At 47.5% G+C, this 25003-nt stretch overlaps 1 protein-coding gene across 5 annotated transcripts; it reads right to left on the bottom strand.

The window, feature by feature from the left end:
• Positions 1-48: 48 nt before the first annotated feature.
• PI4KB (phosphatidylinositol 4-kinase beta) lies at positions 49-24901 on the bottom strand. Of its 5 annotated transcripts, none has more exons than XM_072644801.1 (13): positions 24601-24901; positions 16215-17139; positions 11455-11499; positions 8878-9105; positions 6937-7164; positions 5291-5400; positions 4898-5002; positions 4598-4721; positions 3774-4039; positions 2096-2228; positions 1765-1885; positions 1274-1336; positions 49-887 (listed from the first exon to the last, which is right to left on the bottom strand). In XM_072644801.1, exons 2-13 carry the CDS (start codon positions 17109-17111, stop codon positions 706-708), a joined length of 2502 nt encoding a protein of 833 aa, XP_072500902.1. In that variant the 5' UTR covers positions 17112-17139; positions 24601-24901; the 3' UTR covers positions 49-705. The 5 variants fall into 5 exon arrangements, with proteins under 5 accessions (XP_072500902.1, XP_072500903.1, XP_072500904.1 ...); XM_072644802.1 differs by lacking the exon at positions 24601-24901 and adding an exon at positions 18013-18246; XM_072644803.1 differs by lacking the exon at positions 11455-11499 and having other exon boundaries at positions 24601-24900.
• Positions 24902-25003: the final 102 nt, after the last annotated feature.

The following is a 25003-nucleotide window of genomic DNA, read 5'->3' on the forward strand; positions in this document are numbered from 1 at the left end:
TGCCACAGTTACTTTTTGTACTCCAGCCAAGTTCAGTGAGAACACAGGTGGCTAACTAAGGACTTTATTTCAAACCAAAAAATAAAAAAATTGAGAGCATTTTCCCTAGGCCAGAGGGAGTGGGGTCAGAACGGACACAGGAATCCCCACCCCCTTGGGCTCGGGGCAGAACTGGGGATTGGCCCCACACATCATGGAAGGAGGCCTGACTGATTGCTCTCCCCTGCTTCCATGAGGGGGGGCACTGGAAGTGGAGGGACCAGAATCAGATCCCCTTCCATTAAGGGGAGTGCCAGGTGTGTGCTGTACCGCTCCCCACCAGGGACAGGGTGGAGGTGGGAGAGAGGCCAGTGGAACAATGGTATGCCCGGTCCCCAGGTTCCAAAAATCTCCCTTTCCCTCTCCTTGTGGCCTGGAAGAGATTGGGGAGGGCAAGAAAAATCACAGAAAGGTGCCCTTTCCCCCAAACTCATCATGTCCATTAGGGGGCCGTGACTCCCAGAGCCTGGCAGGTGGTAATACTGTTACAGAAATGGGGTTCCTCCTCATACACTCCTCTCGCTCCAGGGGCAAGCTCTCTCCTTATTACCACATGATCCTGGGTAGTGCTCTTTCTCCCCATTTGTCTCCCTTGGGTGGACACTGACCCTCCCAGGGAGTCTCACATCATCCCTCCCACCACTCCCTGGGGCTGGTGGCTGGCTGTCACATGATGCCATTGGTGAGGTACTGGAAGCCGTCATAGAGTTTGGTGGTGATGGAGCGCATGCTGCCGTCCACCATCTGCTCCACCAGCATCTGCAGCTGCTCTTCTGTCATACTCATGTGGAAACGCTCCTTTAGGTTGCGGATGGTGCTGGAGCCATGGAAGCAGGGCAGCTGAGAACCTGGGGAAGGAGGATGGTGGGGTTATCATACCCTCCTAACACCTACAGGCACAATGGCTTCTTCTGAGCCCAGTCAGCATCCCCCTCCCCAATTCTGTTCTCTTGTTCCTGAGAGTCTGTGGCTGCCAGGCCTGACATGGTTTCCAGTGCAATTCTACTAGGCAGAGGGGGAGAAGGGAAGAGTTGGGGGAGACCTGCCCTGAGGACATCCTTAGTGCTAAGGGCAGGGGCACAGGTTTCCAACAGGGGGTGGAGGGGTGGGAAAGGGAGAGACAGAGAAGGGTCCCGGGGCTATAATGAGGGGCCAGGCAAGGAATGCTGGGGCCCGGGCACTGATCTGGGCACTTATCTGGCTGCAGTCTCTGCCTATGCTACGTGACACTCACAGATGACCTGGGCCACCGTCATTAAGGGGCTGGGCGGGGTTTCTCCTGAGCAACGTCGGCAACCTGTGGGGTGGGGCCAGGGGTGGCCCAATTGATATTGATATTGATAGGGAAGGTGTGAGTAAAGGGGAAGGAGAACTTGTAAAAGGCAGACTCGGGCACAGAGTGAAAGCCTAGGTGAAAGGTGGGAAAGAAAGGAGAAGAGCCAGGGTTGTGTGGTGAGTAGGAGTGGGGCTGCTGATTTTTACGTAAGATGGGGCAGAGACTCTAACTGAGTGAGAAGTAGTGAGCCAAACAGGAGGAGGAATGAAAGGCTCCAGGAAGAGGCAGAGCCTGGGAAACCCAGGGCTGCCCAAGGGTGGGGCAAGGGGGGAAGCATCAATGGCTTGGGGGTGGGGTGCAGGTGGGAATCCCTTCCCCCCTGAGCTACCAGCTAGGATTCAGGCTTTTGGGCCCATCCTGCTCCAAGATCTTTGCCAAAGAGCCCCCACCTTGCTGCATGATCTCCACAATCTGCACCACCTTGTCCATGTGTTTTCGGGCAGCAATGAGCCCCTGCAGCATCAGCATCTTGTAGTAGTTAAACATGTCACCATCCAGTCCTCCCATCACCTGGAGAATGGAGGAAAGGCAGCTGTGCAGGGGAGGGCTCAGACTTCCCCAGGCACTCTCCATCCCTCCCTGGGACAGAGCCTGAAATCTCACTTTCGGTGAGGACCCCTGACCCCTATTGTCAGCCTGGCCATTTCATTTCACTTTGTAGAACCCACTAGTTCACCCTTCCTCACCAGGGAGATTGATGGAGACAGCTTTGTAACTCACATCCACAAACTCTGTGGTCAGCTTAAATGCTGAAGTCTCAAAGCCCAGGTTGCGAGGGGAGCTGGACAGGATGAAGCCGAAGTCAATGTGAATGATGTGCCCATCAGCATCTAGAAGGATATTCCCATTGTGCCTGAGGAGGAAATAAAGATGGTCTGGAAAGGAGGCAGAGGCAGACTTTTGGATTGGTGTGACCTCCACCCCCAAGATCACGTGTTGGCCAAAAGTGCTCTGCAAAGCCAGCTCCTAGCTGTCTTCATCTGTCCTGCTGGGATCTCAGACCACCAGCAGAGATCATTCAATAAGGACAAAAATTCCAACCGAGTCCAAAGCTGCTATTATTAAGAATGAGAAAACTCAAGTAATACCTCCCTTATTTAGCTATAACCATCTGGAACATAGCCCCAAGATCAATTGACACAAAGACCAAAGGGAGGTCAGTCAAAGTCTCCAAACAACTTTTCCCTTAATCCATACTTTCTAATGAACTTCATGGTTGGGTTTGCCAGCCCATAGCAAATCATCATCAGCAAACTGCGAGGGGCTGCCAGAAGCAGGAACACTGAGCACAGGGAGAAGTGTTTCTATTCAGTTTTTTAAAAAAATAACAAGATAAATTGCAAAAAGAGAATTAATTAATGTGGAAAACCTTATACCCAGAAGTCACATTAGTTACCGGGGGGCATATGAATTAAAGAGAAATTCCAGGTCTTAATGACTTCCAAATGAATGGCTAGCAAAGGAACCAAGGCCACACGAAGGTGGGGAAGGCCAGGCCCTATTCAGCATAACATTGCCCAGCCAAGGCAGGCAAGGCCCAGCCTTTGTTAAGTAAAGAGCTTGTATTCAAAGAGGCCAGGGGGGTGGGGTGCTTAAGTCCGACGGGTCAGAGGGGAAACTGGTCCCTTTTCATTTCCAACCAATCCCCAGTGCACAATAGGAAGCAGAGCTAGAATTAGGAAAAGATACAGAGTTTTGTGTGGAGAAACTATACAATCTTAATCTGATTTAGTTTCATGCCTGCTAAACCATTACAGGTGGGTACCTTTGTAATATTGCTACAGCTTTTCCGTTCTTTCCTGTGTTAGGGTCTATAAATTGACTCCAATTCACCTCCTCTATCATAGGTCATTTTTTAAAAAAAGATTCAACAGACTATTGGCTGGTGGAAGATTCTTTTATTCCACAATGGAACCTTCCTCCTGCTCCAGAATCAGGAACGGGAAGGGCAGATAGCCATCCCTTTTCAGCCTTTAGTTTGCTTAGTCTAGTGACTGTGCTTCAGGAAATTGGATTCAAAATCCTGACCCTAGGTCTTGAGAAAGGATTTCTAGAACAAACAATGCCCTCCCCCACTGTACCTGCTCTGCCATTTGCATAGCTTTGTTGCTTTGAAATTAAATTTTTGTGGAGCATACCTCTCCACTCCTCCAGGTCTCTGGGAAGCTCTGCTGTTTCCTTTTTCCAAACTACTGACAAATAGTTTCAGATTCTTATGTTAGGACAAGGACCCTACTTATTCAACTCAGCACAACCAGCAAGAATGCACATGTATTCTGTGTGATCACAGAGATGGGGTGATGCCGTATGTCTATGAGAGGGACTGGGGTTGGGGCTTAAAGCTTGAGAGAGCCCTGGAGGCCAGGCAGGACAGAGACTTGGGAAGTCAGTCACCCACCTGTCTTTGACCTGCAGCAGGTAGCAGACAAGACAGTAACCAGCACAGCTTTGTACAAAGTTGCGCTGGGCACTGAGGAACGCCTCGGTGGTGTAGCTGCCATGCTCCTGCAGAAAGTAATCGAGCAGGGAGAGCTGTGATTGCTTCTTCACCTGATGGATGGACACAGCATTGACCACAGGTTCTATCATGCCACTGTCCGCAGAAATCACCAGAATCTTGTAGGGCTTGATCCAAAGGGGCACTCGCTCCTGCTCCCAAATGGACTGAGGGGAGAGAGAAGGACACAGGAAGATCACCACCATTTCCCTAGCTGGGAAAAGATGGTAACTGCGCCAGAGGGAGGAGAGACCTGACTCCCTTCTCAGCCTTCTATTCTCTGCCCATTGCCCTAACCAAGGTTGTCTTGGAACACTATAAACAACATCTAAGGATCTTGCTGGGGACTAAAAAACATGGTAGGGAGGGTCCAGGAAAAAGAATGGGAGGATGCACACACCAATACAGCAGCACAGCAGCAAGGATACACAGGAATGGAGAAAGATGTTGCTTAGGTACAAAGGGAGGTAGTCACAAGTGAAGAGGGAACCCTCCTGAGCACTTTGTGTGGAAGTGGGTAAAGGCAATAATGTAATTTTAAGGAGTGAGAAAGAAGTAAGAAGGGCAAAGTCTTAAACCCCAGCCAGTTACAGATGCAGTGCCGGGAGTAGCCAGCAGAGGGCCCTGGAGTCCCCTTCAAGTACAACTTCCCTCAATGGAACAGCTGCTGCCCCCGAGCAGCCTCTATGTCCCAAAGCCAGACACTGTTTCCTCGTCTCCCTTACCTGCAGTTGTTTCAACACCTGGAAGGCTAAGAGCTCCTGTCGCAGGTCATCCCCACACTTGACAATGACGGAGAGGAGCCGCCAGTTGGGGAGGTGGCCATAGGGGGAGCCCTCTCGGATCCGCCTGTGGTGGAAGGAAGAAGAGAGAATGACCAGGAGGTGAGCACATTCACTTTCCATTTAAACCCACCACCCAATTCTGTGATGCAGGTGGGGCTGCTGGGTCCCCATGTCAGTCTTGGTTTGTACCTCTGCACAATGGGAATGTTGGTGGGAAATCAGAGAAAGGTATACACTTACCTGACTTTCTCCTGCCAGGGCTCTTTGAGAGCAACTGCTGATGGGTCTTCTGGGTCCCGTTTAAAGGCAGTAGGGGTGTGGGCTAGCTGCTCTGAGAGGCGCCGCCTGGCAGGAGAGAAACCCATCACTTACCATGTGTAAGGAGCCGACCTTTACAGGAGGGACCCTAGCCCACTCATAGGCCAGCCCAGCCCAAATGAGAATGTTTTTAAAAATCCAAAAAACCAGGATAGCACAAAATTTAGGACCAGAACATAATTAGAGATGGATGCTGACAGAGGCAACGAACAAGAGAATGCAGTAAAAGTGATCAATGGCCCATAGACAGGCAGGTCAGCTCTCAAGGAAGGAGAGGTCAAAGGAGAAAGGGCAGAGCTCTCAGGATGGTCATACCGGATATCTCCTGCCGCAATGAACACGGGCTCCTTGCTCTCTTGGCTGGTGATACTATCCACAGAGAACTGGGAGATGTTGTCACAGCTGTTGGCGTGTACTTCGGGGAGCTGGGGGGAGCAGGGAGAGGCAGCCATAGTGAGCAGAGGACCCCTTCTCCCCCACTCTTCTTTCCCCTCCCTCTCATTCTGACCTCTGGGCAGGTCACCTGCCCATGCTCCAGATTCCACATCAATCCCCTGTGATCATCCTCTTTGAGTCTCCTTGGCAGTGGGGCAAACCACAGACAGGACTAGAGGGACTCACCATGGGCATTTTATTCTTAATGCTGGGAGATTCCTGACGACAGGCATCCTACATCTTCCCTCTTTATTTCCCCTGTGCCCAGAATCTTACTCTTAACAGCCTGGGTATGAAAGTGAAAGGCGGTGATAACTGACTTCTTCTCTAAGCCTGGCATTCAAGGTCTTTCACAAACTGGACTCAATCGACTTACTAGCCAATCTCTCACACAAAATGTCTGCCCTAGCCAGCCTCATTTTACTCAGGATCCCTGGAACCCTCTACACATCCTTACCTCCCTCCCTTTGTCTCCTACAGTTCCCCAACCTGGAATACTGTCTCCTCTTTTGGAACGTCACCAACACTGCCCAAAGCTCAACCTCAAGCTTCACCTCTTCCTCATTCTGACATCATTTCTTGTTTATCAGTGGGAATTCATGCTGCCTTACTGGGCTGCCAATTAACTTTCAAGTATGTCTGTATCTCCCACAGTGTCTAGCCCAGTGTTTGGTACAGATGTGAAGATACTCTACACTGTGGAACATTTTGTTGAATAAGGGCTGTGGCCTTAAGGCCGCTAGCTCTGCACCAACCCTCGCCTTGGGGTATAGGCCTTCATGACTGCCCCTCTGGATTAACCCCAAGGCTTGCTTTCCCTCTCTCCTCTCTCTAATCCACCCTTCACCCTGCTGCCAGACAGACTCTTTGATGCATCTGTCTGGCCACACATCACTTGCATAAACGCATAAAACCATCATGACTACTGAGTCCAGTTCAGACTCTTTTGGCCTGGCAATCATGGCACTGGCCCCCCTTTGGCACCCCTTAGGCAATCAGCACTGCTCACGTTTCCCAAGCCACATCCTGCACGTTGATGCATGTGACCCCTTCTGCTGTACTGTTGGCCTTCAGTACACTTTAAAGTCCAACTCAGATGCTGCCACCTTCTCCAGAAAGTTTTCCCTGAATACCAGAGAGTCGCTCATGGCATCTCCTGCCTTTGACATTCCACAGAATTTTCTTTGCATCCCTCTAACATGTTATTTTATACTCTAATTATATGTACACCCCATTCATGAGGTCTATTCAAGCAGGGATTGCATCTTGTCTCAATGGTATACCTTGTCCAGTACTGTGTCCTGGGCTCTGAAGATGCTTCATCATTGTCTGCTGCCTGGAATTGGATTGATTCACCACCTTCCCTGACCCCTGGGCACCCTCAGATCACTTGGTACTACTTTCTAAATCTATGTTTTGATGGCCGCCTTCTTGAGGGCTGGAGTTCTCACCACTAGCCCAGGGCTAAACACACACTAGATAATGTACATGCTACTTGTGGACATGGATCCTCCAGGATCTCTCACCTCCACCTGCAGTTCTCCTATGTCATCCACAGACCAGGCTTCATCATCGTTGTCGTAATTGGGGACAGTGCTGAAGCTGCCTGCCCGCTGCTCATGGGTGATACCACATTCAGGAAGGTTTTCCACCGACCTTGTACTTCGGATCCGGTTCTCGGGGATCCTAGTTGGGACACTGGTGGTGTCAAAGTTTTCACACTCAAGGACTTCCACGTAAATGAGATAGGGCGCCTGGAGGAAGAAAATGATGGTGTCAATTGCCTGTTCCCCTGCTCTGACATTCTTCCTCAACGACCGTGACACTCATTGTCTTGCTGCCATTCTCAATACTAGAGATTGATGGAGAGGCAGCGTGGTGGAGTGAAGTCATAAGACCTGGGTTCAACACTTGGCTCTGCTACTTAGACCTGTGATGCTCAGTAAATCACTTGGCCTTTGTGGGCTTCAGTTTCCTCAACTGTAAAATGAGGGAGTTGGACTAGATGATCAAAGGTCCTGTCTAGCTCTAAATCCTACAATTTGGAAAAAGGAGTATATGGTGAAATTTCAATGACACGAAATTTTCTAAATTAACAAAAAGGCAAGCCAAAGGGGATGGCCGTCAGGAGTTCTTGTGGCTGTGTGAGATGGCAGAGAAGTGGTTGTAGGAGTCAGATGGTGGATTTAGGGAAAACTCATTCAAACCAAACTTCTGGATGATAAGCTGGACTAACATCCCTAAAGACATTGGCTCAGTGTGCAGTGGCACCCCCAAATGCCAACAAAACAGCATTTGTCAATAAGGGTGTGAGAAATAAAACCAACAAACTCTCTTGGAATCCTATTAAGTAATTCTGATTCCTGAACCTCAAGAAAGGAGTGACTGAGTTGGATAAAGGCTGGGGAAGGGCAATAAAATGATGCAAGAGATAGGGGTGGGAGGCTGTTGTATGAGGAAATACTACAGAGATTAGAACTCTTAAAGCCTGGAAACATGACAGCTGGGAGGGGACACATCATGTTGGAGCAAGGTGAATTTAGGGAAAATAAAAAAGGAACACATGTAGAACATCTATTCTACATTTTATGGAACAGATATTAAATTTACAGAACTCATTATGCTAAAAAGTGATACCGGTTAAGAAATGAAATCGCTTCCCAAATGACTATGAAGGAAAGGTTGAAGGAAAGGTTGGTGACACCCCTAACCTTCTGAGCTCAGTCAGAGGACATAATGTACTTACTGGTGCCCTAACAAGAAAGAGAATCTGTCAGGGGTGGGCAACGTTTAGCCTTGAGGTTTGGACTCCATCAAAGGGCTGCACTTGAGGACCTGGAGGGCCACATGTGCCCTCCAGTTTGCAGGTTCCCCACCCCTGAGCTATGTGAAATAGTAAGGAGAACACATGACTGAGGTCTGGAAAGCCCAGGTCCTAGTAATTTACTATGTGAGCTTGGACAAATGACTTCCAACTTTCCTTGGCCTCCACTTAGCTCCTTCTAAAGTGAGATTAAAACTACCTGCCCTCCCTACCTTGCAAACTTTTTGAGTTCCAAGTAAGAAAAGGCATGTGAATTATGTTGCAGAAGTACAAAGAACTATGCCAGTTTAAGGTGCTATGTCAGTAAGAATATTAGTAAATGACTGGATGTGATGATCTGGCAATTCTTACTGTGATTCTCCTGCTGTATCCCCCTTACCATCCTTCCCCCAGCCTTTTAATCTCTTCTCTTTACCCAAATCCAAGCCCACTTCCTGAAAGCTTTGTTACACTGAACCCAAGTGTAAGATGGGCATTCTTCACCTACAGTTTACTGAGGACTTTCAAACAGCAAACACTGAAGGAAAAAGAAGAGCTGTGAAGGAAGCTCTAGGTTTTATCTAAGCTCTGCATGCTTGCTGAATAAACAAGAGCAAGTAAGGTCAGCTTCTGAGTGTGGGGGCACAGGTGGGAGCTTACCTACCTTATCTTTAGAGTTGAGGACAACTGCCTGGGTGTGGGGCACCCGAACCACATGGTGGTCGAAGCCAGCAGTTGGCAGCCAGACTCGGGCAGGGAGCTTGTGGTTGAGAAGGGACAGCTCAGAGATCAGCCTCTGGGTTTTCTGCTCCTTGGTGGGCAGTGTTGCCAGTCGCTTGCCAATTGCCATCAGAGATTTGATGAATTCTCGCTCAGGAGCCAGTCTGACCGGCTATGAAGTATCAGGGTAAGAGACAGGAGGGAGTTATATAGCTGGCAGACATGCCCTACACATCAAAGACCCTTTTGATTGCCTCAGGCCAAAGTTCCCCAGTGTCCAGGGAGCAGGAGGATTTGGAGGATGGTTTTTGGCCCAATGGCAAGACCCTTCCCATCACCCCAGTCATCCCAGTGGAGGTTCTGAAGAGGGAATGTCAGCCCTTTCCTGTTTCAGGAGTCCTTAGGCAATATCTCCAGGATGCAGTGTACAACAAGAAGGTATAGGGAGAACATCCTTTAGTGAGAAGTGCCTCCTCATGAAACATATTTCCTCATTCTGACTTTCTGGGCTACCTGATTCGTGAGCATCTGTGGAGGCAGCTGGCACCTACCAGCTCCCTTGGGAATTGTGACAAGGAGATTTTGGTGGATATTTCCTCAGTAAAAATGGCTACTCCCACAAATCCCACCTCAAGCCCTTGCAAATGACACTCTTTCCTTGCCCTCCTCCCTCCCATCACCCCACATGCAAGCAATGAACATGCAAGGCTGGGAGGGAGCAGAATTTGTATAATGGGTGAATAATCAACAGGGAAAAGCAATAGCAGCTAAAGGGAGGACCAAGAAAAGGTAGGGAGAGGGGCAGCCTCTCTCAGCCCCTGACCCAAGGGCAGAGTTGCTGCCTCATTCTCAGTCCTTAAGGGAGACCCCATGTTTTCCGAGATGCCCTCCCCTCTCCAGCTCTTATCCAGTAGCATGAACAGCACAGTCCCAAGCTGGTCAATTCTGCCCATGTCCAGAAATGGCTCATCCAACATTTAAGAGGCTTTCCATACCCTGGTATAGGATACTCTAGTCATCTCCTCAAAGAGACAGATGTGATCTGGGTGGGAAGGGATGAACTAGGCCAGATAGTGAAAAGAGGCTTCTTTAGCCTGGGCCCCCTCCACCAGGAGGAAGAGTTTTATCAAGACCACCAGCTCAGATTCCTATACTACGTGCTCAGTGCTTAGCACATAGTAGACATTGAATAAATTTTGTTGATTGATTTCACTCACTATCAAAAGGCCACTCCTTCACATGAATAACATTTCACTCACCCATGATTATTTTTCCTAACTTAATACTGCAAGACTGACTATCCTGGGAAAGCCATGTGGTACAGGATATCTACCAAGACTAGGAGACATAGAAAGAATTCTCAAGAATCCCAGTCAAGAACTAAACTGAGTTCTTTTCATGAATTTAGAATGTTGAACATGAGAATACAACAGATTGGGGAGGCTTCCAGTTCTCAAGACACCCCCACATGTCCAGTGAGGGAAGCAGGACGAAAGGAAGAATGAACTTAGAAATTCACCCTGACTCTGACCCCTCTGATGTGGGTCCACTCAAGTGGAAAAACTAGCTCTACCTTGGACTTTGTGTTCATAACAGTCATCTTAGAAAAGAGAAAGGGACTCTCCCTGATCCTCAAATCAGGAGAATCAACCAAACTAGCTGATTATGTAGTATATGTCACCTCATAGGGGAGATATGAATCATGATTGAGAAAGGAACAGCACAGAACACAGGAAACTGATTGGGGAGACAAGTAAAAATTCAAAATGCAAAAAAAAATCATCCCAATCCCCAGAGGGTCCAGCATTTCCTCTCACGTCTCTGGTCAGAGGCAGGGTCTTTGATCCTGTACAACTCTTAGGATAGGGAACGCACTAGAGCTTCAACCAAAGGGACTTATGGCAAGACAGATGAGGCAAGGAAGATGATGACTAAGAAACATTCTTGCTAATAATCTGGGAAAATGGGGCTACTTGGTTGTAGAAGAAATGAAGCTGCAGCTGAGATATAGTCTGTGGGCAAGTAAACATTTCTTTTCAACCCAAGTCCTTAACTCATATGTACTGGGTGCTCATTGGAGGGCTTCAGGTGAGGGGGAGGAGATAAGCTGGGGGGTGGGTGTGGGGAAGAAGAGTCCTTTTCAGGGTACACATTTCTACCAAGTAATTCTTGGAGCTAGCTCCAATGGCCAATTCTCACCAATACCTCTTGGGTGCTTGCTCCAGAGACCTGGAATGGGTAAAAAGAACAGTTCCCCTGCTCTCACTGACTTCTGTGAGAAAAAAAAAAGAACTGGACCTAATTCAGCTAGGGCTCAGGACAAATGGCAGCATGGTGAAAGGTAGATCCTCTCTGTCTGGGGAGCCAGTGAGGGTCTGGGACCCCTGGAGCCCTTTAAAAGCTGGCCTTGGCATTTGGGCAAAGGTGAAAATATGAAAAGGAGATCTGGGGACGGAGAGGAAATGCTGCCATGGGCGGACATGGGGAGTCAGCCACCCAGCCCCAGCCTGGCCCCACTTACGGAACTGAATGATTTATCAACACTCTCGGTACTGGAGGAGAGTTCCTGGGAAAGGGGCCGGGAGGACAAGGGGAGAGAGGGGGAGGGGGAAGGGAGAGAGAAAAAGGCAAAGAATTTAGCTCTCATTTTGATTACAACCACTTCTCTTTCATATCTCTATTATAAATTTTTCTTTAAATAATTAAACCCAGTTATGGAGTTTGACCCTAACACTAACATTAGTTGGAAATGATGGGAGGCAGGTTCAGATCCTACAATAGTCAGTGAGAGGGACAAAGGACCAACATGGTTTGTGGGAGGGCAGTATGTATCTCTGTTCTGTTTTTTTTTCCTTCTTACTGTCACTAATTCAGTACTTATTTCAAAGGAAAAATCCAGATCTGAGTCCCAGAAGAGGGAAGCTTTTCTCAGTGTAACACTGTCACTCAAGGCCCCAAGGTTTAGTGGTTTCCAAAGGATCAGTTCCTAATTCAGGTCAGGTTTTACACACACATGCTTTACACACACACACACACACACGTGTACATAGTCCTCAAATTAGGGATCTCCAGTTGCACCAGTCTTGAGGGATACAGCAAAGAAAAAGAGCTGAGTTTCAAAGTTGATGGATGAATCAGAAACCTCTAACTCCACATCACAAGTTCCACACTATATTGGATGTTAGAGGGCCCCCAAACCATCATGTCCTCTTCGGTCTCCTCTGCACGAAGTCCTAGTTATTACTCCCTGCACTGAATATATATACATCTGTGGATTTGATGTTTCTCCTAGCTCCAAGAAGCAACTTGAAACTAAGTCCAAGCTCTTGTTCTAAGACAGTCTACATACTGCTACTAGTTCTGGGGGCTCAAAGGAGGTCCCTTTACAGTGGGTACTTGTGGCTCCTCTTTCACAAATATTGCCCATATTGTGGCCCATAGAAATGAGGTCTTCCACAGCTTGGGAAGGGGGGAAGAGGCAAAGGTGCAGAGGCCTGCCTGGCCTTAAGGGATGGAGTCCTACTTCCCTCCTCAGCAGACTAAGGAGTAGTCACTTAGAGGTCTTATTTTCTACCTGAATATTTAACTCAATGAATTCTACCTGAGTATTTAACTGCCCCATTCTAACCTGAAGACTGTCCCAATTCTTGTCTCTTTCCTTGGAGAACCTGAGGAGTGGTGAAGAAGAAAGGAGATTAGGGAAGTCAGGGGGACATTTAAGGAACATGGGAACAAAGGAGGGCAAAGGGAAGCTCCCTTTAGAAATCTCACCTTTCCACACACGTGCTCCAGGCTAAGGGTAGGACTGGTGAGGCAATAAGACCGCCAAGGCCAGACCTGAGAGGCCTCCTTTTATCAGCGGATAGAATCACATGTACCATAAAGCTCGCTGGGAATTGCCTGCCCTCACATCTCCCATCCATCTCGTCTCCCTCATTCCTACTCTGTTTCAGGGACACCCTGTGGGGAAGGTTGTTCCACTTGGTTACTGTGACCTCCTCTACTCTCTGGGCCTTCGTTACTCACACTGAGTCAGCTCCAGGGAGCAGGGTTGGGCCAAGAGGCTGACATCAGAACAATATCATGCTGGCAGGCTGGCTGGGGCTCCCAGCATGACATGAAACAGATTTCTCTGTACAAAGGTTGAGGTAGTCCCAAGAAAGCAAGACAGACCCACCAAAAATGTTGCTACTGTGGTGGTAGGGGAATCAATCTAGTTAGAAATGGGAAAGAAAATTGCCTGGTGATTAGCAGCTGAGCAAAGTTACTTAGCTTGGTTTCTCTGACCTGTCTTTGTGGGTAGGAGATGAAGGAAGCCAAATTCCAAGTCTTGGTTGGTTCCACTACTCCACCTTACTAATCCCCATTTGAATGAAGAGTTAGGTAGTTAAGATAAGGTGAAGGATATCAGGTTAGAACACAGTCAACAAAATTTGGATAAACAAAAGGCAGAGAGAAATGGAAAGTACACGCGATGCCTCACCTTCCTGACTCGGGGAGGGAGCGTGGGAAGGGAGAGAAGTAGTCCTTCCATGATCACTTCCCCAGACAATGGAGCTCGGCATACTAAATCACAAGCTCCTCAAAGTCGAGGAGGAGCTACGTGACAAACTGGATAGAGCACTTGGCCTTGAGTCAGGACGACCTGAGTTCAAATTCAGCCTCAGCCACACACAAGTTGTGTGACCCTAGACAAGTTATATAACCCTATTTGCCTCAGTCTTCTCAGCTGTAAAATGAGAAGGAAATGGCAAACCTCTGCAGCATCTTTGCCACAAAAACCCCAGATGGGGTCATGAAGAGTTGGACATGACTGAAATAAATGAGCAACAACCATCTCAAGGGCAGAGTTTTTCCTCTTCTTTATGTGTTCACACTACTGGCACAGTGCTCTGTGTATAGTTGGTGCTGAATAACTGAATGAATCAATAAACGATAAAGGAAAGGGAGGATGAAAGAGAGCTGGGCTAGGGCTGAGTCTCTTTATTTCCTTTAGATCTTGAAATACTATGTTGTCAAAATGCACCTGGCAAGAGAGAGCTGAGGGAACGGCATCTAAAGGCTCCAAAGTTGCCTGGAAGATAAAACTCCTTTCTACAATAGTAGGGATCAGGTCTCTATCTTTTACTCTCTGGATCACATTTCCCTCAGGAAAGGGAAGGGAATCAGATGTCTAATCCTTTTAGCATTAGATAACCTGTGAGGGTTTAGAGATCTGGTGTCCACTCCCTTCTCCCAAGATACAGTGACCTTTGAGACAGAGCCAAGACAAGAAAATGAGTTACCTGGAAGGACTGGCCCAACTCCCCACAAGGACTGGCCTCTACAAGATGCCCATAACTCTGGCCTGGACAGGACCAACAAGAAAAAAGGCACCAGCTCTATCCACCACCTAAGGAAAGCACCAAGGTCAAAGTGTGTCCAGCCTTAAGATAGGGGCTACACAAGTAGGGGAGAAAAGTCCAGGCCTGTAAAGTGGCCCCATGGGGTCTGTACATAGTTTTCAGGAAGGTCACATAAGAACATGGAGAGTATTAAAATCTGTATCTGGTTTTGAACTCCCTGGGGTCAAGGGGCCTGAAGTCTTCTACAACCTTGCCCCTGCATTCTTTCACTTCATGGCCACCTGATCAAGTCAATACTGCTGCTTCTGGAAAGAGCCTAGCAGCCAATTTCCATATGGTTCTGCCCACCACACTTGTGACTCCCCAGAGGGAAAAAAAAAGCCCTTCCCTAACTACCACACTCCTTTTATATGGTCTCTAACTATTAGGACGTAGCAGTTCCTTGAGGACAGAGAGTTGTCCCCATCCCTTGTGTGGTTCAGCAGATGCTAAACAATATTTGAACAGATGCCCTCTAGCTCAGCATCCCAACAGGAAATAGCTTCATCTTAGAGTGTGTGGTCATAGGATGTAGACACTAGGGGCAAACTCTGTCCAAAGGTGACCCCCATGGCCAAGAAGGACAGGTGACAATCCCAGGAGGAGTCTCTGGGAAATGATTCTGGTGTAGAGCATATGAATTCACTCTGCCTCACTCCAGGTTAACAACCCTGATCACATGACCAAGGACAAATTGGCCTACAAAGTCTACTTCCCACAGATAGCAGGTTCCAGATCAGGTTTCACAGCTTCCCTCCCTTCTTCCCCTCCCTCCCAACACAGACAGGTTGAAAGGACCCTTACTGTATTAGAAACATGGGATGTGGCACTTCCCCATGTGGGCAGATGCCAAGACCCCAGCCACATGAGGTTTCCAACAAGGGCTGATTCCTTAGTCTTTTTTTCTTCCTTCTCAAACTGGGCTGGAAGCCAGTCTGGGAGCATGGCCAGTGGTGAGTCAGTGGTGGAGAACTGAGGCACCATTGTCTGGCTGGGACACCAGGTCACCAACAGTTGGTTGTCCACTGGGGTAGCTTCCCCTGCTATTTACCCAGTTGGGGCCTGCAACGTAGGTGTGGATTGCTGATACAGGCTCCCCATCTTTAAGCCACATACCTATCCCAATATTGTCTTCTCACAGCCTCCTTCTCCTGGCTGTCATGTCTCTGGTCTTACACTGAGAGTTTAAGACCCACTCCCATCTAGCTTGCTTACTTCATTTTGTTTTCTCTCAGAAGGAAAATGGGAAACATAGGGAAGCCAGATATTTCACCCTCACTTTATTATCTGAGAGCTAACATGTAGTAAGTGCATTCTGATGGAATGCTGAAATAAACCACAGATGAAATTTGCCCTTGAATCTACAAGGAGCAGAAGGAGCTAGTGTGATGACAGAAGGCCAGAGAATGAGCTGACACTCTATTAACCATCTTTCTACATTGCCTATGACACATGATTCTTCATTCTTTTCCTTTGTCAACACTGTTACTCCCTAGAGATTTGAAGCAGAGAACTCAGATCTTAAGAGGAGGTAGGGAGGAATCCGTTCCACAAGAAGTTCATCCTCTACAATCTTGGCCTTCAGGGTCTTCCTAGCAAGAAGTAAATGGAGTGGGGGTACAGTGGAGGGCACCTAAGATTCAGAGACTTGGTTTGCTCACTAGCTAGCTGTATGACCTTGGGCAAATTAGGTAAGTACTCAGGAGTTTCACTTTTCTTCATCTATAAAATAAGGAAGCTAGATTAGATACTTTCTAATCTTTCAAGCTCTAAAATCCCATGCTCCTGAATGTGAAATGAAAGATTTGAAGGAAGAGGTAGGTAACACCCCAGGCAGAAGCCCTATCCCCATGCAGCCCTGCACAATACTGTTCCGGACCCAATCCTTGCATTTTACCTCCTCCTCATTCTCCACTTTGGGGTTGCTGGCTGTGCGTTTCAAATTGCTGCTGAGGCTGATGCTAGCAGTGGCGTCCGATTTGGAGCGTTGGTGAGTCCTTTTGGAGGGGGACAACCCTGTGTCAGGAGCTGGGCTCAGGGAGGGCAGCTCCCTCTTTCGATGAGCTGGCTTCAGCTCATCAGAAAGGATGAGCTTGCGGAGCTTGGTCCCACGGGAGTGTCGCTGGGTGGAGATGTGCATGTCCGAAGAGTAGGCCCCAAGCAGTAGGGCACACTGGAGGGAAAAATTAATGCTCTGGCGGCAGCGGTGCACAATGTATGGCTTAATGGCATCCCCTACGTCTTCATCCATGTGGATGTACATGTTTAGCAGCTGGGGTAGATAGAAGTCAACATCTTCATTGCGGAAACAGAAGAGCCGATTGCCTATGTAAGCCTGAACACCAGGCTCCTTGGAGTTGTACAGGTACGAGATGGCCATGGAGATGTCAAACAGCTTTGACTCAAACAGCCTCAGCAGCCATGACTGTTTGGCTGAGTTGTTCTGCCGCCGCCTTCTTGCCCCCTTAGCCGAACTGGAGGTCCCCATCTCATCCTCCTCTTGGATGCGGCTGGGTGGCTCATCCAGGCAGTGAAGTTCATTGCCTGTGCTGTCCCCATTGACAAGCTCCAGAGTGGGCCTATCTGGGGGGCTAGTCGCACCGCCATGTAAAAGTTTTACTTTCTCCAACACCTCCTCGCAGGCCTTTTGGGCCACCTCTGGGTCAATGACTGCCAGCTCCCCAACCCCCTCAGTGATGACACTAAGCAGGGCACCCCCATTATTTCCTGGTGGGCTTGGAGTGGACTCTGAAGAGGCATTCAGCGGGGCTGGCTCCACGGCTGTGTCACCCATGGCCACAGTCGGACACAGCACTTCCAAGCTGAGGAAGGGAGGGTAGGAAAAGGAGAAACACAAACCAGTTAGTTTTTCTACCCTTGAGTCCCCACCATCTTCCAAGTCCCAAGTACATGAAGTTATCTCTAGAATCTGCTTTCCACTAGATTCATAATCTGCTAACATGTTGCTCTGTTTGTGTATTTACAATGTTTTCACGTGGGTATGCACATTGTTTCCCTAAGTAGACTGTGTCCCCTCTAAAGACATATACCTTTCTCCTTGTTCATTATCTCTCCAAAGTTTATTCTCCTGTCCTCCCCATTTTCCCTCTCAAGACCCATCCCCTTGGCAGTCCTTTTAACTTCAGATTTCTAAGCCTGAGCATATACCACGCTTTCATATACTCTTTGCCTGTAACAGATTCCCTTGACCTCCAATTTCTACCTACTTGCAACATTCCCTTTCCTATAAGACCTAGTTCAGGTGCCACCTTCTCCATGAAATCTTTCCTTCTTCTCTCAAGAAAGAAATGACAGCTCTTACTTTAAGACCCTCAAGCCACTAAATATGAGCTCTCCTATGCACTTCACCATTTTAAGACATGTTTTACAGTTATTTCCATACATGTTTTCATCTTCTCTTCACCTCGCCCCTGATTTGATTATAAGTTCTTTGAGGGTAGAGACTTGTTAATTTTCAACTTTGTCACTACAGTAACTTAAGTAGTAACTTATAGTAACTATAACTTTGTTATAGTTATAGTATATAGTAACTTAAGTTATAGTAACTTAAGCAGATGCCTAATAAAGATTTGTGGAACTCATACAAGTAGTTCTACTTCCTCATTTATCACTCCTCCCACAACCCTTCATTAAGGGTACAGATAGATTTCTGTTGTTTCCATGTATGTTCTTACCTGCCCTTTTAGACTGTAACTGTCTGATGGCCATCGGAAACCATGCCAGGCCGGGTTAAGAGAAAACCATTCTAGAATAATGATTCTCAGCCTTTGGTTTTTCACTGTCCCGTTGTTTGTTTGCTCTCATGACACCCTCCCCTATTCCTGAAGGATGGCACATGTATGTTATTTTTTATTGAAGTGGATGAGAATTTGAGGTTGAGAAGCCTTCTCTTGAGATAACTAGTAATATTTTGGGGTGCCAAAAATCAACTACCACTACCACCACCAAAAGGGTTAACAATCTTGGCTCTAGAACTTGGGCGGGGGAAGGGAGGGAGAGAGGAGGAATAAGATCCCCATAACCTAGAGCTCTCTTCTGGAGAGAAGCCTGGGAAAAGTCTCAAGGAAAGAACATTAAGGAAGAAAGGCAGCTCAGTTTACTGCTTCCTCTTTCTCTGGTCCCCCAAAAGAGTCATCCTTTAGACTCCTCTCCAACTAGAGATACTGGTTAGACCCTGTAAAAACTGGAGAACCATAGAGTGATCCTACTGGATCAGGGCTGGGAGAGGTACACTGTTAATTCTAGGTTAACTAGGGTTTGGAAGTCTGGCTGTAGTCAGCAATGGCTCCAAGTCCACGAAGAGATTAAGACTATAGTACATTAAAAAAAACAGGCCAGTTAGAGGGCATTGGAGAATCAGAATGAAGGTGAATTCCAAGTATTAGCAACAACTTTAAAGCCCAGGCCTAGGCATATACATTTGGAGTAGTCAGGAGGTAGCTTAGACTCTCTAAACAGTCATGAAAACTCACTCCTCAGACAACGTAAAGAGTAAAGGACAACCCTACTTGACTGGGGTTTTCTGGTCTACATCTCTGTGTCTGTTGAGGCAGCACTCAAGCTGTGTGGGGCAGCTAGGTGGTGCAGTGGATAGAGCACCAGTGCAGGAGTCACGAGGACTTGAGTTCAAATCTCACATCAGACACTTGACACTCACTAGCTGTATGACCTTGGGCAAGTCACTTAACCCCAATTGCCTCATCCTGGGTCATCTCCAGTCATCCTGATGAATATCTGGTCACTGGATTCAGATGGTTCTGGAGGAGAAGTGAGGCTGGTGACCTGCACAGCCTTCCCTCACTCAAAAGTGCAAGTCATGTCATTATTTCTCTGATGGCATGTTCTTCGGCAACGAAGGATGAACACACTCAAGCTGCGTAAAGCACTTCAATCAATCAGAATTGGAGGGTATCTCAGGGCTATCTAGTTCAGCTTATATCTGAAAAAGAATCTCTCTGCAAAACATCTGACAAGTGGTCTTCCATCACTTACCAAGCAGTCCATTCCATTTCTGGAAAGTCCCATTTGAGCAAGTTTTAACTTCCACTTAACGATTTTAGTTTTGATGTCTAGGGCTAAGGAGAACAAATCTAACTCTTTTCAAAGCCTTGAAGAAAACCAGGGTGTGCTCCCCATGCCCTACCCTCCTTCTGCAGACTAAAAATTCCTAGTTTCTCTTAGAGATTTCCAAAGCTAAGTGCACAGTCTTCTTTGATTTCTCTTGAGAGGTCAAAGAATGTCCTAACCACAATCTACCTGATGCCAATTAATTCTGGTGGAGGCTAGGGGTGGCAGTTCTACTTTGCCCCCTCCCAAAGCTGGGCAGGGCCCCTGGGGGCCTTGCTTTCTGAGCAGTATAACCAGCACTACTACTTGTATGAATCTGTCTCTACTCGCACTCATATAACATAAGCATAAGAAAAAAACCTCAATTTTTCCTCACCACGCCTCTGAAGGGCTCTCAGTCCTTCTTTACTGTAACTCTGCTTCAGCTAGGTAGGACTATCTGCCTCACCTCCTATATCATCATGATATTCATTCTAGGTCAGAAAAGAAACTGAGACAGCAGCTAAGAGTTTCTTATTCAGCCACCATTATTCACATTTCTTTTTTCATAATCCTCTCCTTCCACTTTTTTCTGCCTCATTGATTCTTTAAATCCCCTCCCAAACTTCCCCAGAGTCCATCTTCTCCCCCAAACTTCTAATGGAAGGGAGCTCCATTTATTCTCTTACGTACAAAGCTTCAGGTTTCACTCACAGGCTTAGCAAATAGATGGCAGCTTAACCTTATTAGTGGCTGGAGAGTGAGAAAAGGGGAAGGTATAGGGGCTTTATATGCCTCTCTTTATCCTCTGTACAAGCTGGAACCCTCTCAGAGAACAACTGAGGCCCTCACATCACCAATTTCCAAGGGTCTTCCTTGCTGATAGCTATTCTGTCTGGTGGCCTCTCCCTCCAAGTCTTCCAGAAGACCAGGCTTGCCAAGGGGTGTAGGGCTAGACTCCTCTACTACCAAGACATGAAAGGTTCCCTATGACATATAGTGAACCAGAGATGGACTTCCTAAACTGGATTTGGGGGAAGGTATGGAGGGGTGGGTATGAAACCACCTTCCTAGTTTTTCTGGTACTTGAGGATTGTCAGGGTCTAGTTTTAATGCTGAGGCTGGGAGGCTGGAAACAACGGAGGGGTTAGATGGGGAGAGATAAAGAAGGGAATATGTTTATATTGTTTCCATATTTTGGGGAATATTAAAGGGAGTAAGGGATTCTCTGGTCTCCCAAGTCCAACATAGTCCCAAATATGGACTGTACTGCTTTCAAAAGATAAATTTTAAAATTAGGAGGTGTAGGGGGCAGTTTCATGGGGAAAAGACAACTACAGGGCAGTTAAGTGAAAGGACTAGGTCATCATGTCCTGAATCTATTCTCTTTGCTCCACCCCTCCCTGCTGGAGGAGAAGAGAAAAAGAAAAGAAAAAAAAGAAAAAGAAAAAAACTAGCGAGTGAAGAAAATCCAGTTTGGTTTGCAATTTCTGTGGCTTTAAGGGTCATTCTATCCCCATTCCTATCTGACCAATAAAGCTCAAGACTGTCTTGCTTGGGGAAGCTCCTTACCTCAAACCTAGTGGAGCTTGACATGACTTGAGAATTGGATGAAAAAGGAAACTGGAAAAGCCTTTGCTCCTCTGGCTACACAACTGGCTTAGGAGTAGGGAGTGGTAGTGGGAGCACTGACAACAGAACATGGGCTCCATAACTCATGTCTGGGCAGCGTCTGGAGAGCTGGGCTGAGCATCCAGGGTTATTACAGGGCAAAGGGAAGATGGTGTACACATGCAAGAGAAGGAAGTTGCTCACACTTGCCTGGCTCATCTCTGTTCCTCACATCTGAGGATCCAGAAACCTTCTGACTCTCTCAGCTACCCTCCACCCCGATGCATTTACTGAATCTGTCTGTACCTGAAGCTGGGTCTACCAGAGTCCCAAACCAGCCTTTCTCACCATTTTCTCATCATGCCTCTCTTTAGTGGGAGTGGGAAGGGTGCTAGATATGGATACACATTCTCTTGTGACTTCTTGCTAGTTGTGTGACCCTGGGACCTCTCCTCTCTGGGCCCACTTTCCTGATCTATAACATGTGGGTTGGCTTAGATGGCCTTTATGACAATTTCCAGTTCTAAATCAAAGAGCCCATGAAGTAGGCTGATGACAGCTTCTCTGCACCTGGTGATTTTGATCTACTTACTATGAACATGTTCTATCCCTCAGCAGAATATACACTCCTTCAAGGCAGCTGTTTTGTTTCTGTATCCCCAAGTAGCACAGTGCTCTGTACACAGTAGGCATTTAATGTTTCTAGAATGGAATTGAATTCTGACACTTTCATAAAGATCTTGCATTTTTCATTTCTGAATCTTTAAGAAGTCATTAAATCCAGACCTCTGCCTCAGAAACCTACTGATGGGACATTAGGCAAATCCCTTAACCTTCTCATTCCAGGTTCCTCATCTATATAATGGTGGTAATGATAGCACCTGCTTAGAAAGGTTGTTGTGGAAATCAAATGAGATAATGTGCAGATACCTCCTTGTAAATCTTAAGAGTTGTGGATCACTATCATTCTTATGTCCAGTGTCAACCTTAACTGCGTTGGTTCCAGCCCATCTTGCCACTCTGATATTACTGCTAAAATTGGAAGCTGAGGTCTCTCACTTTCCTGGGTTACAACTCAGCTTCCAGGATCATATAGTTAAGCAAGCTTAAGCCCTATCAAGAATCACGTAAAAATCACAGCAATCCTAAGAGAATATTGAACTTTGGGCAAGGTTTCTCTCAGAACCATCAAGTGGAGGGATAGTAGTGAGCTAAACATGGCCAAAACAATAATGATTCAGGCTGGGAGCTCCTTGAGCTGCATCTGAGGGAATGGAGCCAAAGAGCCAGTATTGGCAGATTCTGGCCAGAGGCCTCAGCCAGATCTGGGAGCACCAAATGGAAAAGACACACGACAAGGAAAGGCAGCCTGGTTACTCTTTTCTAACTGAGTTCTCTCCACCCAATCCCCTTGGATTTTGGGTGACTCTCCATTCCCCTGAGCTTTCTATGATCAGCTAAAGTGTTCTTCCTATAAAGAACTACACTGGAAGAGGAAGACAAGAAAAAAAAGGTTGGAGAAAACTTAAAATTTTAGTTTCAAACCCTTCTAGGTAATCACTGCTCCTGAGAAAAGGATCAACAGCAGTTCCTAGTTGGGAAATGGGCAAGAGGGAAGAAAAACAGTGAGCTCCTTTAATTATCTCAGAACCAGGTATGGGCCTGAAAACACCTAATCTACTAACCCATGATAGAGTTAGGTGGCTGGTAAAGCAGCAGCCAAACTCTCGAGCTTCACTTGAGGGTCTCTTTCCACTTCAGTCTACATGTATTGGAATGTGAGTTTATGGATCAGGCAGGGGAGGGGGCTTAGTCAACACCTTGGGTAGATGAGAAGTTAAGTGGAGCTGAGGTCCTCTTTTAACCATGTTAATTTGATAGACTGTAGGCCATGGACATATCAGATAAAGGAGACAAGGCAAATTCCCAGGAATACAGCATTACTACTATTAATAAATGCCTTTAGATTATAGTTTCCAAAATGTTTTATAAACAGACAAGGTAGGTCTGATTCTGTCCCTCATCCAGTCCCTGCTATTAAACTATTACAGAGTTGACTTGCACAAAGTAAATCAATATGCCTAAAGTTACCCTGGGGGTCAAATAAGGAAGTTACAAACTGAACCCAGGAGTTTTACCTCCCCATGGCTCTCTCCACTGTCCCTTGGTTATGCTGGCTATTTTTTAGTGTTTCCCACATGCTGTACTCTTATGGAGTCAACAAAACTATTCCTCTAGTGAGCTACAAATGAGTTACCCTGGATTTGACTGAAAGATACTGCTCCAGCATCTGTAAAGTAACAAAGCTAAAATTAAATAGGCCATATCAAAATTTCCCACAACCTCATCCATACTGACTTGTCAATCCATTTAGTATCTGCTTTTTGAACTGAGGAAATAAGCATTCATAAGCACCTACCACGTTCTAAGAACTTTATAAATATCTCATCTGAAACAACCCTAAAAGGTAGTGACTTGCTCAGGGTCACACAGCTAGTAAGTATCTAAGATGATTGGCCTCTGGTCACACAGCTTCTAAGTGTACGAAGCCAAATCTGAACTCTGGTCTTCTTGATTCCAGGTCCAGTGCTCTATCCACCAGCGGTGGCCCCTACAACAAAGCAAAGCCTAAAGAGACTTCTCCAAAATTTCTCAGACCTTCTGAAAGTATATACCCAAGACTGCGCTCAAAAGTTGTTGCTGACACTTGGAAATCACCTCCAGTTTGGCTCTCACCATTCCCTAGCCTTTAAGGGAAGCCTATTTTCTTCCTGCCCAAGAAGATCAGAAGCATCTTTCTAATATATTTATTGTTTAGTTCAAGTTTTTGGATCTTGAAATAGGAGGGGATTAGATAGGTTGGGGAGAATATCACAGAGGGTATCAAGGACACATAATGAAATTGGATTCAAGTATCGTGACCATCCAACGCAATCGTTAAGGCCCTGAGAAACTGGGAGGAATGCATCCTGGAATTCCTCAGTAGAGAAGGGGTCATCACTATTAGACCTCTTCCGTCTACCAGGAGTCAGTGCTATGTCAACTTGAAGCCGCTTTGGGGATGGTAGTGGGGTGCATGTGTGGGGGTGGGGTTACAAGGAGCAGGACTGGGTTACCCAAGGAGAATCTAAAAAGTATTTCGGAAAGGATAAACGGGGGTGAAGGGAGGGGCGTTCGCGATGTAACGCCACAATTCACAACCCTGGGGTGAAAGCCCAGGGTCAGGGGAATAAAACAACTTGAGAGGAAGGGGAGACTGCGGGTTAGCAGAGTGGGCAAGGGTTGAGAGTAAAGAGGAAGGGGGAAACCGGGGAAAAGGGGCCTAAGAAGGCAAGGAAGAAAAATAAGGAGGTGGGGGTGGGTTCAAGAGGTCTGGGGGGGGACGCCTGGAGTTAGGGGGAGGAGCTAAGCAGAGGAGGAAGGAGAACTACGTGGGAGGATCCCAAGCTTGAGGGAAAAGTTGAGAGGGAACCTGATATGCAGGTGTTCCCAGGGGCAGGGGGGGCAAGTTTTGTAGTCGGACCGGGAGTGCGGAAGGAGGGTGGGGGAGCCAGGAGGGGGAAAGAGGAACCCTGGAGTAGGTGAAGGGGGGAGGGGCACCTTACCTCCGGGGACTCCCGCGGAGGAAACGAGGTGTGGGGTCGGTGTGGGGCCGCCGGCGCCGCCGCCTCAGCAGCAGCAGCCGCTCCCGGACTCCATCGGCCGCCTCCGCTTCCCTGACAGCAGCGGCGGCGGCGGCGGCGGCGGCAGCGGCGGCGGCGGCGGCTGCACCAGGCCCCGGCTGCGGGGCTGCCCTCGGCACTGCCTGCGGGGGCCTTTGAGCCGCCTAGACTCTGGCCAGCCAGCACAACTTCTCCCCACAATCGAAACAAACAAAAGTCTTCTCCCACACCGGATTCCGACGTGGGGTACCTGCTTCAGAGTCTGAGTCCTCCCTCCCTGGGATTTTCCTCCGCGCGTCCCCGGTGTTCAGGACCCCACAGAGCCCATAGTAACCTATGAAGGCGA

This window comes from Notamacropus eugenii, chromosome 2, assembly GCF_028372415.1.
Source record: "Notamacropus eugenii isolate mMacEug1 chromosome 2, mMacEug1.pri_v2, whole genome shotgun sequence".
In the NCBI taxonomy this organism is placed as follows: domain Eukaryota; kingdom Metazoa; phylum Chordata; class Mammalia; order Diprotodontia; family Macropodidae; genus Notamacropus; species Notamacropus eugenii.

Bases quoted from the DNA above. Each gene is read 5' to 3' on its own strand.
- PI4KB (XM_072644801.1), bottom strand. From the start codon at position 17,111: ATGGGTGACACAGCCGTGGAGCCAGCCCCGCTGAATGCCTCTTCAGAG. The intron at 11,500-16,214 runs GTAAAATGCAAG...CCCCTTTCCCAG, and splicing joins AAGTGGAGAATGAGGAGGAG to GAACTCTCCTCCAGTACCGA. The intron at 4,722-4,897 runs GTAAGTGTATAC...CTTCCACCACAG, and splicing joins CCCTGGCAGGAGAAAGTCAG to GCGGATCCGAGAGGGCTCCC.